The following is a 16,277-nucleotide window of genomic DNA, read 5'->3' on the forward strand; positions in this document are numbered from 1 at the left end:
TGTACGTTCTGTTTCAAACCTTCTTTCAGCCAAATGCCCCCATTTGGTTGGCCTGGGCGCTGCCCCCTAATGCCAGGCCCCAGAGCTCAGCTTCATGGCAGGGCGCTTTTCTATGGGGGGAAGCAGCATTTGGGCCTTTGACCTCCCCCGTAGCAAGCTCTCCAGCTGCCTGGCTGCACCACCATGCAGGGGAGAGAGAGAGAGAGAGAGACAGACTTGAATTTCCACCTTCTTTGCTCCCTCTTGTTGAGCCCTTACAGTTCAGTAGGATCTAGTGGCCTCAGCCAGGTGTGAGACCCACTGCCAGGTGCTACCACACTGTCATTGACCCTTCTAAAAACCCCTCTCAGCCCTGGGAGTGCGTGGTTCTTGCTGCAATGTTACTGGGCAGTTTTAAGTGGACCAGTCTGTTAGTTATGTGTCCCATCCCTGGGGCATGTCTCCACAGGCCACACACAGGGCAGAAGTCTAGCCGCAGGCCAGACCATGTGCAATACCATGCCCCTGGGGTTAGTGAGGCAGGTCATGGTGCCATTAGGCCCTTGGGGAAAGCCCATCTCTAATACTCGCCTTTCTGCAGACCCAAGTGTGAGAGCGGCTGGCTGCTGGCTCTGGGAGAGACCTCCCTGGAGTTGGGCAATACTGACAGGTGAGGTGTCCACTGCATAATTCCCCCCACCCCATGACAGACACGAGGCTCTCGCTGCTCCAGGCAGCTCGGCCCCTGGACTCAGACTGGAAACAAAACTCCTTTAGCGCTGCCAGAAAACCCCCAAGCTGAGCACAGCTTCCCCCACCCAGAGTATTGGGGGCAGGAGTCCATCGCTCTGCTAGGAATAGGCAGGCCCCCAGTCTCATCAAGGGATGGGCCCTGCACCCCCTAGGATATGCCCATGCTGCACTCCACTCGAGGGGGAGGGAGACGTAATAGGAACAAGAGGACTTGTGGCACCTTAGAGACTAACAAATTTATTTGAGCATGAGCTTTCGTGAGCTACAGCATCCGATGAAGTGAGCTGTAGCTCACAAAAGCTTATGCTCAAATAAATTTGTTAGTCTCTAAGGTGTCACAAGTACTCCTTTTCTTTTTGCGGATACAGACTAACACGGCTGCTACTCTGAACCCTGTAATAGGAACAGTGAATGGACGGGGAGGGAGAGGACTCAGGGCCCAGTAACCCCAAGGAGCAAGGAGTGCCAGTGATGGGGCAGGAGAGACTATAGCCTCTGTCTCATCTGGCCGGACACATCCAGCCCAGGAGGCAGCCTGCAGCCTCCAGTAGTCCAGGTGATGGCAGCTTGCTGCAGGCTGCCCAGAGCATGGCTCAGGGGCTGCTCGTCCTGCAGGTGGGGAAACCGACCCCACCCGTCACCCTGCAGAGACATCAGTCACACTTACACGCACACACACGACAGGCCCAAGGGTAAGACTCCAGCTCTTTATTCATTCTCCATACATGGCTGAGCAGCTCCCTGCCCAGTGCAGAGTACTGCAGGCACTCTCCCCCATGGTGGGGGAGCGCCCAGCAGAGCGGCACGGGGAAGCCAGCTGCTTTACCATGTGTAAGACAGGGTAGAAAGACAGAGAGACACCATGAATCTTTGCTCCCCCGACAGGAACTAGCACCATATCAGGTCGCAGCCGGCAGGGACCGCAGAGTGGAGCGTCCTCCCTGACAGCCATGGCCTTCCCCTGGCCTGCGTCACCTGAGTAGCCAGGGAAGGACCCAGGGCCAGGGTGCCTGACAACAGGAATCAGCTGCTGCTTCGGGAAGGGAGGTAGGCACTGGCAGACACACTGACTCCCAGGGCAGGGCAGACTGGGAGTGGCACAGGCGGAAGCTTTACAAGTCAGTTCTCAGCTGTGGCCCTGCCAGCCCTGTGACTGCTGTGGCCCGTGCCAGGCCCTGCCAGGCCCCCCCCGACTCTGGCCGAGCAGAAAGCTGTGCGTGGTCCCACAGGAGGGAGCTGGGAAGTGGGCAAAGCTGCGGCACTGCAGCATTTTAAGGTGCCAGTTACATTATTGCATAGTAAAACAAGCCCCTTGTGCTACATTCCTTTGCCAGACCCCTGGCCCATGTGAGGCAGCCTCAGGGAGCCAGCCAGAAGGGGCAGTGCGCCAGCCAGGCCCGCTGCATCCACAAGGACTCCTTGCTGGAGTCCTAGCTGCCAGTTTGCTAGTGGAAGGCACAAAGAGAGGCTCAGGAGGGTGAGCCCTGGATTATCACAGGCCCCTAGCAGGAGTTCCCTTCTCCAGCTCAGGATGTCCAGGGTAGGCCCAGAGGACTGCACCTGGTTTGCATAGGAGTAAGCCCATGAAAATATAGCCCATGGAGACCAAAAATCCCAGCATGCTTTGTGCCATGTTGATCCCAGCAGCTTCTGCTCTGATCCAGATATGGCTTGACAGGCTGGGACCTGTAGCCTCCATGGGCCAGGAGTTTGTTTGAAGCACAAGGCAGCTGCATTAAGGACCCTGTGACCCTACCCCTGCGGACCAAGAAGAGCACAGAAGGCACAGCACACTGGGCAGGAGAGGCCTTGTCCCGTGGAGCCCTGCATAAGGCACTATGGAAGGAGTGCTCCAAGACACCGGACTCCTAGCACAATACTGGAGTCACCAATATTATTGCATCTGTTTGCCAGAGGGGGAAGGATCCAGACACTGTGCAGAGATGGTGCAGAGCCACGCAGCAGGCTAGGAAGGGACAGACCATGGGCACAGCCAGCCACAGGATGCCTCCGTTGGAAGGGACGTGGCGCCATCACAGCACGATCTTGAAGGAACTGAAAGAGACAGTGACCAGCCCATTCTCACATGCTAAGCCACAGGGGAGCTACTCGCTGAGGGCACCGTCTCCTGGTGGCAGGGGAAAGGCTGTATGCACCATGGAGCTCAAAGGGGACATGGCAGACCCAAGCAGAATGCAGCTGGTATTTAAAAGAGGATTCTGGACATCTCCTGCCAATGGCTTGAGGGGGGTGCACCCTGGATACCCTGAGCATGGTCAGACAGCCCCCATCAAGCTAGCAAAGAAAGAAGCTAGAGGAGTCAAGTGGCCAAGGAAGGGGGCGCATGAACCCTAGAATGGGGGCAGGAGGGAAGTCTGGTGCGTGAGGCTCAGGACTAGAAGATGGGAGAGCTGGGTTCTCCTGCTGCCATGGTGTGACTGTAGACAAGCAAAGCCTGTGCCTCCGTCCCCCCGTGAAAGGAGAAGGCCCAGCCGTGGCTGGGCGGCGCTCATTCTGGTTGTGAAGCAGGAAGGACAGGCCGGTGGTAACGAGACTGGCCTGGGATTTGGAGCCATGGATTCTACTCCCAGCTCTGCTACAGCCTCCCTGTGTGACTCTGGCGAGTCACTCCCTGCCCCACCAGCAGCATGGAGATAAGAGCCCTTCCTCCCGCTCCACCAGCTGCGTTCTGTCTGCAAGCTCTTCAGGGCAGGTACTGGCTCTCCACTTACATACAGCACCCGGTAGAAGGGGCTGGAGACCAGACAAATGAGTGGCGCATCTGGGCGCTGCAACAATACAGCTTGCTAGGAAGGGGTCAGGAGCCACAGCCCCATTGAACCAGGACTTTGGTACTTTAGGAAGTGTTCCCCGTGCATTGCGAGGCCTCAGTGGACGGGGCTAGAGATGGGCAAAGGTTTCTTCACTGTTCTAGCGAGGAGCTGCTCTAAAAAGTCCATGTCTGCGCTTTTAGCCCTGCTACCAGCTGGGAGATCTGTGCCCACTCCGCACAGAGAGTTAAGCAACGCCCCCTTCCACCCACTGGCTAGCTTTCTCTGCCTAGCAAGTGCTGGATTTTCTCCAGCCAGACACTGCAGCAAGCAGTGGAGACATAGGTACCTGGCAAAGTCCGGTGAACGAGAAATGACATGCTGGAACTCAGAGAGGTTAATGGTCCCATCCTTGTCAATATCCGACTCCTCCAGGATCTGTCAGGGAAAGGGAAACAACAGCCCTCAAAGCCTGCTTGAGCAGCCCCACGCAGCAGGTCCAGCGAGCCCTCAGGCCAAGCCCCACAGATGCCAGGCTTGTTGCACTCACGTTCTGGATGAGCTGATCCATCTCTGACTCACTCAGCCTAGTTTCATCTCCTTCCCCTGTCAGGCAGTTCACCAGCTTCTCCAGGTCCTTCCTGTCCAGGATCCCATCGTCATCAAAATCTTTGGGGGAAACGTCCAGGTTATCATCAGAGACATTTGCCCATGAGATCCTGTTTCCATGGCAATGGCCTAGCGATACAGGAGATTCCCAAGCAGGAGTGTTCCCAGAGAAGGGTTCTTGGCTGGGCCTCAGGCTTGCCCTGGGGGCCTTGCAGCCTCCCCATTGGATCAGGGGTAGGGCTGGCTAACACCACAACCTGCTCCAAGCACCTCAGACTGCAGCTGAGCAAAGTCATCCATGGACAGCAGGTTCCTGAAGTGACCCCCTCCATGAGAGCAACCCCTGGGAGCGGCAGCCACCCCAAGCCCCCTTCTGCACAGCCGGGGCGGCGAAGCAGAGCAGTCACCCCGGGGCCTGGCTGATCTCTACCGAAGATGCGGAAGGCATAGTGGGATTTGATCTCCGCTGTGGCTGAGTCACTGAAGACACTCAGCAGGTCAAGGAAGTCTTCGAAGGACATGCTGCCATCCCCATCCTCTGCAGTGGAGAAGACCCGGCAGATCCGGTCCTGGAACGGGTTTGCCTGTCAACACATGTGGAATCACCACTGGACTGAGGCACCAGGGCTTCCCAGTAGGGGCAGGGCAGGCAGATGATCACAATGGTCCCTTCCAGCCTTAAAATCCCTGACTGGGTGGAGACCCTTAGAACTTCCTTGTGCAATTCCATTTGCTCCTGGTTAGCCCCCTGCCATCAGGTGCCTGCAGCACCTGCATGGCCTGAGAAGCTGGGCACCATGCTGACGGACACCTCTTCCCCCAGCCCTGGCAGCTCAGCAGGGAATGGGAAGTGGAGCAAGCTCACCGTGACTGGAACCGCCTCCCTGATTGCAGAGCACGCCCAAAACAAATGGCAGCTGCCCCCCAGGCAGGACCCAAGTCTTGGCCCAGAACCAAGAGATCAGAGGGACTGACCTGGTTCCTCCTAGGGCAGGGTGGGGGGAGGCCAAGCAGCAGGGGGTGTGCACCATACCCTCAGTTCAGGCAGTGTGAGGATCTTGCTCTTGGGGACTCTCTTCAGCAGGATACTCTCCCTCTCCTCCTTTGGCAGCAGCTCACTGAATCTCTTGTGGGCACTTTGGGAGACAAGAACAATTAGAGCATGGCAGAGCTGCTAACAGTCTGGGTCAGAGGCTGCTGAGCTCAGCTGGGAGCCCTGCCGGGGTGGAGGGGTAATTCTTCCCCAGAGCTGCCTGGAGCGGGTGACTATTCCCCAGCGCTGAGCACGCTCCCCATGCTACACCAGAAACAACACCCTGACGCAAACAAGGGGTGAGGGAGGAGGAACAGTGTTAGCCGATCGGTCCCCGGCAGGCCAGCTCTCTTCTCTACCCTCTACAGGCACCGCAACATCCACACTGCCACCTGTGCCAGCTCCGAGACACACCCCACTGTGACCCCCTGCCCCACTCCCATCCTTCCACAGGGGGGCACTCGGACTCTAGCCTATGCCAGGCTGCCGTGCTCTCCCCCTCTCAGCTCTGAGGCAGCTGCAGAGGTTACAGGGCTGGGTGGGTGCCAGGAAGGGACGCAGCAGGGACGTCACCACACAGGACTCCCGTGCAGGACCAACGGTCTGGGCCTGGCCCACATTGCAGGACTCGCTCTCAGCCAGGGTGCCACTGGCAACCAGGCTAGGCTGAGTTTATGCCAACAGCTTCACACGCAGCAAAGCTGCATTAGACAAGGCCCTGGGCAGAGCCCATGGACATTCGCAGCTACAGCATCACAGTAACAGTAGGGCAGACGCTGACACACGGCCCAGCCCAGAGATCTTATTTTTCCTGCTTCGCCTCAAGCGGCCCATCAGCGCAGCCAGTAAAGCCAGACGCCACAGAGAGCAGCAGGCTAGAAACACCAGGAAGCCACCACACCCTGAAGCAAAGTCCAGCGCACAGAGGGCTAGGTTCAAAGTGCCCTTGTGCCAGGAAACACACCGAGACGGGGAGCAAGAGCAGGAAGAGGCTCCCGGTCAGAAGGGAAGCGCTACCTGGCCACTGCCCACTGCTGCACCACACTCCCCTCCTGCTTTGCAAGTGCCAGGGGCTGGGATGCTTGACCCCTAGGCCATGCTTCCATATCCACCTCTACCCACTTCAGGGTGCAATGCAACCGATGCCAACACCCCAGCAACTTGGAGCAAAGGAATAAAGTGCCCCTGCACTGGCTCTTGCACTCAGGGCGCAGCAGGGCGGATCAGCGTACAAGCAGGTTCAGGCCACTCTGACTCCAGGGCTCCCCCGGAGCAGCAGCCCCCATGGTGGGAAGCAGCAGGGCAGCATTGTTTGAATCAGAGACTGTTTCTTGTCTAACCTTCCCACTGTCCACTAGGCAGGCCCTGCAGGTCACCTAGCAGAGACGGTCTAGCCTGTGCTCAGCCCGAGAGCCCGGCTGCTCTTGGAGGCCTCTGCTGCTGCCCCTCACTGCCCAGGAGCAACAACCTCACGTCCACGCAGACCCCTCCCCACTGAGCTCTGGCACCTTCTGCCTGCAATTACTCTCCCCCTCCCCACGTGGGCTGGGGGCTGCTACCCCAAGGGCCAGCATCTGCCCTGGCTCCTCGTGTATAGACCTGGCCCCACAGCTCAGCACTAGCCTCTGAGCGGTCCGTGGGGCCGGGAAGGAAAGTCAGCCCGAGGGGTGCTTACAGCAAGATCTCCTGCTTGGTCAGAAAGGTCAGCTCCTGGGAAAGAGAGAAGAGGAAAGTTAACCCTGCCCGTCTGCCAGGGCACCTCAGCCGAGGGGGGGCTCTCGGCGCCAGCCTGGGGGTCGCAGGCAGCTCGGCCCAGAGCCCTGCTGGGGGGTCCCACAGCTGCTGAGCTCAGCGGCAAGGAGGGGCCAGGCCAGGCACCCCTGGGCGGAGGAGGCAGCGGAGCGAGCAGGGCCCGCGGTGCTGCTGCGGAAGCGCAGGGGGGAGCCCAGGCCGGGGGGGGGGAGCCAGGCCGGATGGAGGAGGGGCGCGAACGGCGGGGTGGGGAGGCGCGCTTGGGTTGGGGGGGAGGGCCCGGCCCGGGGGGTTGGGAGGGAGGGGCCCGGCGGGGGGTGCGCTCGAGGGGGGGGGGAGGGGCCCGGCCCGGCCGGGGGGAGGCGCGCTCGGGTGGGGGGAGGGCCCGGTGGGGGGAGGGCCCGGCCCGGGGGGTTGGGGGGGCCCGGCCCAGGGGGGGGGAGCGCTCGGGTTGGGGGGGGAGGGCCCGGTCCGGGGGGTTGGGGGGGCCCGGCCCGGGGGGGGGAGCGCTCGGGTTGGGGGGGGAGGGGCCCGGCGGGGGGCGCTCGGGTTGGGGGGGGAGGGCCCGGCCCGGGGGATTGGAGGGGAGGGGCCCGGCCGGGGGGAGGCGCGCTCGGGGGGGGGGGAGGGCCCGGCCCGGGGGATTGGAGGGGAGGGGCCCGGTCGGGGGGAGGCGCGCTCGGGGGGGGGGGGAGGGCCCGGCCCGGGGGTACCTGGTACTCGTCCAGCAGGTCCCGCGGCAGCTGACTGGCCGAGCCCCCCATGGCGGCCCCGGACCAACTTCCGCGACTCCGCTTCCGGCCGCCAAGTCTCCGTCTCCAGGACACCGCCCCATGGCAACGCCCCCCCAAGGGCCGCCGCCTCCCGGGGCGGGGCATGCTGGGAGCTCTGCCCCCCCCCCCCCGAGCGCGGGGCATGCCGGGAGCTGTGTGCCGCCCCCCCCAGAGCAGGGTATGCTGGGAGCTCTTCCCCCCCCCCCAGAGCGGGGCATGCTGGGAGCTGTGTGTCCCCCAGAGCAGAGCATGCTGGGAGCTGCCTGTCCCCCTGTGACGAAATGGGACTGTTCTTAATGTTTCCTCTGAATAGTGTGGGGGTGCCTCAGTTTCCCCTAGGCAGTTCTTAAGTATCTAGGGGGTGGGGTAAGGGTGAATGATCGTTGCAGAGTCCTAGAGGGCAGGTGTGTGCAGGGGTCTGGACACAGAGAATGGCCGACACCCTGTTTCCTGGCCACTGATGGCCTGGACCCTTCCCCCCTGCAAGGTGAGAGCTAAAGGGTTGGAGAACAAAGGAATCAGGTGCCCTCCTGGCCCGGGAAAGGCACAAAGCCCAGAGGAGGAGGGGCTGGAGGGAGTTTCAGTTTGGGGCTGGCTGGGACATGGAGTGAAGGGCAGATGAGGTTGTCTGGCTCACTGCCCCCCCCAAAACGGACCCGGCTACGGGTCCTGTTCTCTGCACCTACAAGCTCTGTGTTAGACCATGTTCCTGTCGTCTAATAAACCTTCTGTTTTACTGGCTGGCTGAGAGTCACGTCTGCCTGCGGAGTTGGGGGGCAGGACCCTCTGGCTTCCCCAGGACCCCGCCTGGGTGGACTCGCTGTGGGAAGCGCACGGAGGGGCAGAGGATGCTGAATGCTCCGAGGTCAGACCCAGGAAGGTGGAAGCTGTGTGAGCTTTGTGTCCTGAAGACAGGCCGCTCACAGAAAGGCGACTGCCCCAGAGTCCTGACTGGCTTCATGGGGAGCAGTTCCAGAGCATCACCCAGGACACCACCCCCAGAGCGGGCATGCTGGGAGCTGTGTCCCCCTCCCACTGAACACCGCTGCCCGCCGCCCCATCAAGCTGTCAGTGGTGGGTGACGTGACCCCTGCTCTGCCATGTGTGAAGTTGGCAAAACCCTCTGGATCCCTTCCCAACGCAGGCTTGTTCTGGGTGCTGCAGCGGCTCGCTCTGCTCCGCACTGACCCCCAGCCCGGGAGCCAGGCCCCATGCGCGGGGTGAGGTGGGAAACACAGTACCTGCCATGTTGTGAGCACTGCCAGAGTACAAATAATACCAGCACCGAGCGCGCCGTGTGCCGGGACCTCCAGCGCCGGGCGCTGCTCTCCGTGTGCCGGGCACTGCCGGGACCTCCAGCGCCGGGCGCTGCTCTCCGTGTGCCGGGCACTGCCGGGACCTCCAGCGCCGGGCGCTGCTCTCCGTGTGCCGGGCACTGCTGGGACCTCCAGCGCCGGGCGCTGCCTGCTGGGGGCTGCGGGGAGATTCTGGAGCTAAACCCCCCCCCCCCACCGGCAAACCGCTGGAGTTAAACACAATTTCTACCCCGTTCTGCCCCGCGTGGCCTGGCTGCCAGGAGCCATTCCCCGCAGCTCCCTGCTGCTCAGCCAGGCCCGGCCCCCTCTCCCTCCCAGGGGCGCAGAGCCCAGGAGCCGCAGCGGGGTGTGGCCGGCAGGTGCAGCGGGAGTCGCTCCAACAGCAAATCCTGCCGCTGCAGACGCCAGCTCCAGCCTCTCCTCGGCCGGCCGGAGCCTTGGATCCCGCCCGGCAGCCGAGACGTCGCCCCCGTCCGCCCGGAGCCGCTCCGCCGCGGTGCCCAGGGATCTGCGGGCAAACCGGGCCCGCCGGTCAGTGCTGGCTCTGTCCGCCGCAGCAGCCTGGCGCGGCGCTGCCCGGAGAGCCCAGGCTGCAGCCGGGCGGCTCCGCAGGGCCCGAGCCGCAGGAAACGAGCTTCCTTGCCCGCGGGCGGCTCAGGGCCGGGCCGCGGCCGGAGCTGGGGGCGACGGGAGGAGCCTGAGCCGCTGCTCGCTGCGGGTGAAGCGGCGGGCCGGCCGCTGGGAGAGGGAGACCCGCCCGGCGGTGAGTTTCAGCCCGGGAGAGGTGGTGGTGGGCTGGGTTTGAGCGAGGAGAGGCAGGAACGGTCTGTAAGTGTTAGCACGTGTGTGAACACGCCTGCAGACAGGTACATTGCCTGTACTGCCCGCGTCCAGACAGGCGGCTCCTGGATCACTGGGGACAGGCTCCCTTGCACTCCTCTACCGTCCTGGCCCCTGCACCACCGTGATCCCGGCCTCTCCCCGCGTGGGTCTCACAGCCCCTGTCCTGCAGCGTGGGAGCACGCTCTTGGAGCAGGAGAGTCACGCCCAGAGGCAGAGGAGAGGGGCCTCCAGCATGGCTGAGAGCCCTGCGGCCAACCAGCCTGTGCAGCCTTCTCCTGTGGGGCTTGCTCCAGGAGGAGCTCTGAGAGGGCCCGGAAGCTGCAGGATCCTGCCTCATCTGCCCCACTGCTCACTGGGAAATCTGCGGAGGAGGGGGAGGAGTAGGTGGAGGGAGAGAAACTGAAAGCCAGTGCTTAGCAGCTGCTTTAGGATTTATGTCCCCCGGGAAGGGAGTGGGTCAGGGCAGGCTTCCTCAGGATGGGGGAAGCTGTTTGCGTGGGACCCCCTTGATCCATGTCCCCATAACTGCCCCTGGTTATTCCATTCTCTGTTTCAGATAGGGTGACCAGATGTCCTGATTTTATAGGGACAGTCCTGATATTCAGGGCTTTTTCTTCTATAGGCGCCTATTACCCCCACACCTCCTGTCCCGATTTTTCACACTTTCTATCTGGTTCCTCTAGTTTCAGATCAGCTGGAGATGCTGCCTGCAGGGAACCCCTGAGCAGGTGCTGCTACTCCTCTACCATGGCTGCGTCCCTGGGTGCCAGCCAAGTCCTCCATGAAACATTGGGGTTGCCCTCCCAGGAGCAGCCAGAGCACCGTGCAGTGTCCTGCGGGGAGGACTTTGTTTATGGTGAAGAGGATTTTGTTCTGTGTGGGGTTGGGTGGTGGAGAAGCAGGTCAGAGGGGCCAGCAAGCCACACCATGTCTCGTTTTGACAGAGCTTTGCAGTCCAGCTGGGAGGAAAAGATGAAGCTGGGTTTGTTCAGGTATCACCTGGGGGAGCTGCAGACCCGTATCTTGCCTGGGAATGTCCGGTTTGTGGCCCAGCTGAACATCCAGAGAGGTCTGGAGAGGAGGAGGCCACAGGACGTCCAGAGTGTCAGGCAGAAATTCGACCCCCAGCAATTCCACTTCAATAAGATCAAACCAGGGGAAATCCTCTTCCATATGGTCAGGGGCGCTACTCCCCACCGTCCCAGCAGGGGGTGCTCTCAGTTCCAAGGGGGCCCGCTGGACTCCAAACTCCCAGGGACACCTGACTGCATCCTAGTGGTGATTAATGTCAGCCCCTTGGAGTTTGGACATGTGCTCTTTATTCCAGACCCCGCTCTCTGCCTGCCTCAGATTCTCACCCAGGAGCTGCTCCAGTTTGGGCTGGAGTCGGTTCTTCTCAGTGCTCACCCAGGCTTCCGTGTTGGGTTTAACAGCCTCGGAGCCTTTGCCTCGGTCAACCACTTGCACCTACACGGATTTTACCTGGATTGGGAGCTCCTGATTGAGACAGCCCCAGGCGAACTCCTGTGCCCCACACTCAACTTCCACTTCCTGCGGGGAGTCCCAGCCCCAGGGTTCCTGTTCTACAGTGAAGGGGAGGGCCTGGAGGCCCTGGCACACAACGTCTGCCGAGTCACTGACTACCTGGTGGATAAAGAGATTGCACACAACGTGTTTGTGACCCGGGGAACTGCTCCTGGGGAGCCAACCCACTCAGAGACCCGCTCTGGAATCCGGGTGCTCATCTGGGCCAGGAGGTCCTGCTTTGGGACCAAAGAGGAAGCTGCATTTAATGTGGCACTTTGTGAGCTGGCTGGGCACTTGCCCATCAAAACTGCCCAAGACTTCCAGAGCCTTACAGAGACAGCAGCTATTCACATCATCCAGAAATACCTCCTCCCTGAGCCACAGCTGTCACAGCTCCGAGGCCAGTTGGTGACACTTCTCACAGAGTAACCACACGGGCTCCGCATTGCACATGGCATCGCACTTTTTGAGTCTCACTCTTGCGTATTTTGTAACTGCTGTAGAATCATTCATTGGGGCAGTTGGGGAGCAGGGAGTGACTCTGGATTTGCCTCCAGGATCCAACATGGAGGCAACCTTGCTGTTTGAACCACGGCCCCTCTCCCTGCGGGCACTGCAGACTGGATCCTCTGGGACGCTGACTGGCCTGTTGTACCATCATTGGCAAGAAAGGAAGAAAGATCTCTATGGCGGGCTTTGTCCTTAACCTCACTTGCCCTATGTGAGTTTAGGTGGGGTTCTGCGGTGTGCTAGGAGTGGGAGATAAAGCGGGGGGGTGACCCCCAAGTTCCTGATCTAGTTAATGATTGAACTGTGGGCTTGTTTCTGGAGAATACAACCAATAAACCCCCACCTTTGGAAATACCGCAGCATCACGCAGCTCCTGTCTGCTTTCTTTCCAAAAGCACATGGAAAAGGGCCAATTTGATCAGAATGTGCCTGCCTCCCAGTGGCCTCTTTCTATTCCACAGAGGAGCTCCCAGCATGTACCAATCATAGCCTATCACTTTATTTCAGTGCTTAGATGCTTTATTCCAGTGCCACCATGACAGGAACCCTAAAAACACCATAGATGGATAGCTTTGCAGGGCCCCCCAGCTCAGCAAGATGGGCCTGGAGTCTACCCTAACCCTGCAGGGCCCCCCAGCTTAGAGAGATGGGGCTGGACTCTACAGTTTGGGGACAGAAGGCTACTCCGGTTTCTATGTCATTGGCAGAACTGGCAGCTAATCTGACTGCAGAATCTTTATGACAGAAGGGAGTTTAAGGGACTCCATGCTAGCGCTAAGGGCCCCAGGGAATGTGTGGGGCAAGCAGCTGGTAGAATCAGCCTTTCACTTGAAAGCTAAGGCCTGGTCTGCACTGCAGACTTAGGTTGTAGTAAGGCAGCTTATGTCCACCTAACTCTGTCAGAGTCTACACTACAGCCATTCTCCCACCGATGTAAGTCGCCAAGTACACGACCTAATAACTCCACCTCCACGAGAGACGTAGCACTTCAGTCAATGTAGTTATGTTGATGCAGTGTCCGTGTAGACACTGCACTGCTTACAGCAGACTGTTCTGGCTGTCAGTCCCGGGTGGTGCGGCTTAGGCTATTACTGACATTTAAATTGGTGCAAGGACTCCTGGTGTGGACGTGCACGCCAACAGAAGGAGCCAGTATGGACATGCCAAACCAATTTAATTACTGCGATGGCTGTATGTCGATGCAACTTAAGTCAACTTAATTTTGTAGTGGGGGCACTGGAGGGGTCAGGGCTCCCAGTGACAGGTGATGGTCGGGGGCATTGGTGGGGTTGGGGCTCCCAGTGAGAGGCGGTGGTTGGGGGTGTTGGTGGAGTCGGGGCTCCCAGCAGCTGGAGATATATTGCAGAGGTTGATGGGGTTGGGGCTGTCAGGGGATGTTGCTGGGGTCATGGCTCCCAGCGGGATGGTCAGCTGGGAGCATGTGGGGAGGGGCGCTGGGGGGGGTCGGGCAGCCAGTGGCTGGGGGCATGTTTGTGGTGTTGGCAGGGGTCAAGGCTCCAAGAGGCTACAGGCCTATTGCGGGAGGTGGTGGCATCAGGGCTGTCAGCAGGGTGAGCAGTTGGGGGTGTGTTGTGGGTGGACATTGGTGGGGTCGGGGCTCCCAGTGGCTGGGGTCATGTTGGAGGCGGTGGAATTGGTGGTCGGGAGCTTTGAGGTGGGGGTCAAGGATCTAAGAGGCTGGAGGCATGTTGCTGGGGGTGGGGGATTGGGGGATTTGACGGGTGTTGGGGAGGGTCAGGGTCCCAGCGGGAGGGGCATGTTGCAGCGGGGTATTGGAGGGGTCAGGGTGGGTGGGGGTGGGGTTGGGTTCCCAGTGGGAGGGGACAGTCAGGGAGTGTTGTGGGAGTCAGGGGCACTGAGGGAGTCTGGGCTTCCAGTGGATGGGGTTGGTCAGGCACATTGTGGGGGCTGGGTCTCCCAGCAGGAGATGGCAGTTGAGGGTGTTGGAGGGGGTCAGGTTCCATGCAGGAGGGGATGGTCCAGGACATTGGGGTGTGTCACAGATCCCCAGGATTAGTGCTATGGCCCCAGCTTTGGAACAGTCTCTGGGAGGACCATGCAGTATCACTGCCTCCTTAGGCAGCATCTCTGGCCCTTTAGCCCCTTTGCTTCCCACCATGAGCTCCAGTCAGCGAGTCCCACTGAGGCAGACCCCTGAGGGAGACTTGTACTATCTTAGGGAGCAATGCAGCCCCACCAGCATCTGCAGGGGCACTCACACAGTGCTGAGAAAGTTGGGTTTATTAGCAATTGGACACAGCACAGGAAAGCCTTGGATCAGCAGAGAGGAATGAAGGTTAAAGCAGAGACCATTCTGATCAGCCCAGAGCCCAGCCATGCTGCAGTGAACCCCTTGGTTCATGCTCTGTCTGTCTTGCTGTCTGACCTTCTGCATCGGACCAGGTGAGAGCCCCGACTCCTTCCAGCTGCCAGCTCTTATCCCCCACCTCATGCCTCTCCTGTCCTTTGATCTCGAGCTGGGGATTGTTGTTCAGTTTCCCTAAGTAGACGTGGGGAAATCCATATCCCTCTGGGTCACTGCTTGCTAGGTGTCAATGTCCTGGCAACTGGATTCACCATTGTCTTAAGAACATGATAATGGTCATATTAGGTCAGACCAAAGGTCCATCTAGCCTCCTGTCCTACAGTGGCTAATGTTAAGTGCTTCAGAGGGAATGAACAGACCAGGGCAATTATTGAGTGATCCATCCCTGTTGTCCACTCCCAGCTTCTGGCAGTGAGAGGTTTAGGGACACCCAGATGATCGGGTTGCATCCCTGACCATCTTGGTTAATAGCCATTGATGGACCTGTTCTCCAGGATCTTCTCTAATTCTTTTTTGAACCCAGTGGTACTTTTGGCCTTCACAACATCCACTGGCAATGAGTTCCACAGGTTGACTGGTTTCAGAGTAGTAGCCGTGTTAGTCTGTATCAGCAGAAAGAACAGGAGTACTTGTGGCACCTTAGAGACTAACAAATTTATTTGAGCATAAGCTTTTGTGGGCTAAAGCCCACTTCATCGGATACATGCAGTGGAAAATACAGTAGGAAGATATCTCTTCCTACTGTAATTTCCACTGCATGCATCCGCTATATAGATAGGTTTATATACAGAGAAAATGAAAAAATGGGGGTTGCCATACCAACTCTTAACAAGACCAATCGATTAAGGTGAGCTATTATCAGCAGGAGAAAAAAAAAACTTTTGTAGTGATAATCAGGATGGCCCATTTCAAACAGTTGACAAGAAGGTGTGAGTAACAGCAGGGGGAAAATTAGCATGGGGAAACAGTTTTTAGTTAGTTTTCAGAGTAGCAGCTGTGTTAGTCTGTATCTGCAAAAAGAAAAGGAGGACTTGTGGCACCTTAGAGACTAACCAATTTATTTGAGCATAAGCTTTCGTGAGCTACAGCCCACTTCATCGGATGCATTCAGTGGAAAATACAGTGGGGAGATTTATATACACAGAGAACGTGAAACAATGGGTGTTACCATACACACTGTAACAAGAGAGTGATCACTTAAGGTGAGCTATTACCAGCAGGAGAGTGGGGGGGGTGGGACCTTTTATCGTGATAATCAAGGTGGGCCATTTCCAGCAGTTGACAAGAACTTACGAGGACCAGCAGGAGGGGAAATAGTTTTAGTTTGTGTAATGACCCATCCACTCCCAGTCTCTATTCAAGCCTAAGTTAATTGTATCCAGTTTGCAAATTAATCCCAATTCAGCAGTCTCTCCTTGGAGTCTGTTTCTGAAGTTTTTTTGTTGTAATATTGCGACTTTTAGGGCTGTACTGGAGTGACCAGAGAGAGGGACGTGTTCGCGACTGGTTGGTCGATACAGGCCACCGTGTGCCAGCCGTGCCCCTCGTGCGCCGGCCAAACCGGACAGTCGCTAGGCACGAGGATCAGCGGGCACCGCCCAGCCGCCAGGCTCGGTAACGCCCAAGCGCACGCAGCCGGGACCCGAGCTGTGGCCGCCAAGGCTTGTGCTCAGAGAACAGTGCTCGCCCCCCGGGGTGCCGCCCGCGGAACGACGGAGCCGCTGGCGACGGGCCACCCCGAGGCTCGCCCCGAAGGTCTCGCTGGCCGCGGCCACGGCGACCCCCGCCCGCCGCCTGCCCGGGGCCAAGCGGGCGGCAGCCCTCGGCCGCTCAGGCCCCGGGAAACGGGCCCGTCTCGGGGGGGCCGCGGGGGCCGCCGTGCTCGCCCCAGGGGTGACCGCGCCCGCGGGAAGCGCCTCGCCGCTTCCGCTCGGCCCCCGAGCCCCCCTTCCTTCCCATCATGCCTCAGTCCCCGCGGCGCGGCCCTCCTGCCCCGGGGACGGAGCGCACAGTAGCGCAAAGCATGCTGGGAGGGGTTACTTCCGCCCTGACGCCTTGTCCCCT

At 59.6% G+C, this 16,277-nt stretch overlaps 2 protein-coding genes across 2 annotated transcripts; one reads left to right on the forward strand and one right to left on the reverse strand.

The window, feature by feature from the left end:
- Positions 1-2,181: 2,181 nt before the first annotated feature.
- CIB1 (calcium and integrin binding 1) lies at positions 2,182-7,744 on the reverse strand. Its single transcript, XM_074966699.1, has 7 exons — positions 7,611-7,744; positions 6,821-6,855; positions 5,146-5,248; positions 4,543-4,696; positions 4,054-4,172; positions 3,853-3,941; positions 2,182-2,787 (listed from the first exon to the last, which is right to left on the reverse strand). Exons 1-7 carry the CDS (start codon positions 7,659-7,661, stop codon positions 2,766-2,768), a joined length of 573 nt encoding a protein of 190 aa, XP_074822800.1. The 5' UTR covers positions 7,662-7,744; the 3' UTR covers positions 2,182-2,765.
- A 1,888-nt stretch (positions 7,745-9,632) lies between these two features.
- GDPGP1 (GDP-D-glucose phosphorylase 1) lies at positions 9,633-12,218 on the forward strand. Its single transcript, XM_074966698.1, has 2 exons — positions 9,633-9,749; positions 10,513-12,218. The coding sequence occupies exon 2, from the start codon at positions 10,577-10,579 to the stop codon at positions 11,783-11,785; it is 1,209 nt and encodes a 402-aa protein (XP_074822799.1). The 5' UTR covers positions 9,633-9,749; positions 10,513-10,576; the 3' UTR covers positions 11,786-12,218.
- Positions 12,219-16,277: the final 4,059 nt, after the last annotated feature.

The sequence above is a fragment of the Natator depressus genome, chromosome 10, assembly GCF_965152275.1.
Source record: "Natator depressus isolate rNatDep1 chromosome 10, rNatDep2.hap1, whole genome shotgun sequence".
NCBI lineage: Eukaryota > Metazoa > Chordata > Testudines > Cheloniidae > Natator > Natator depressus.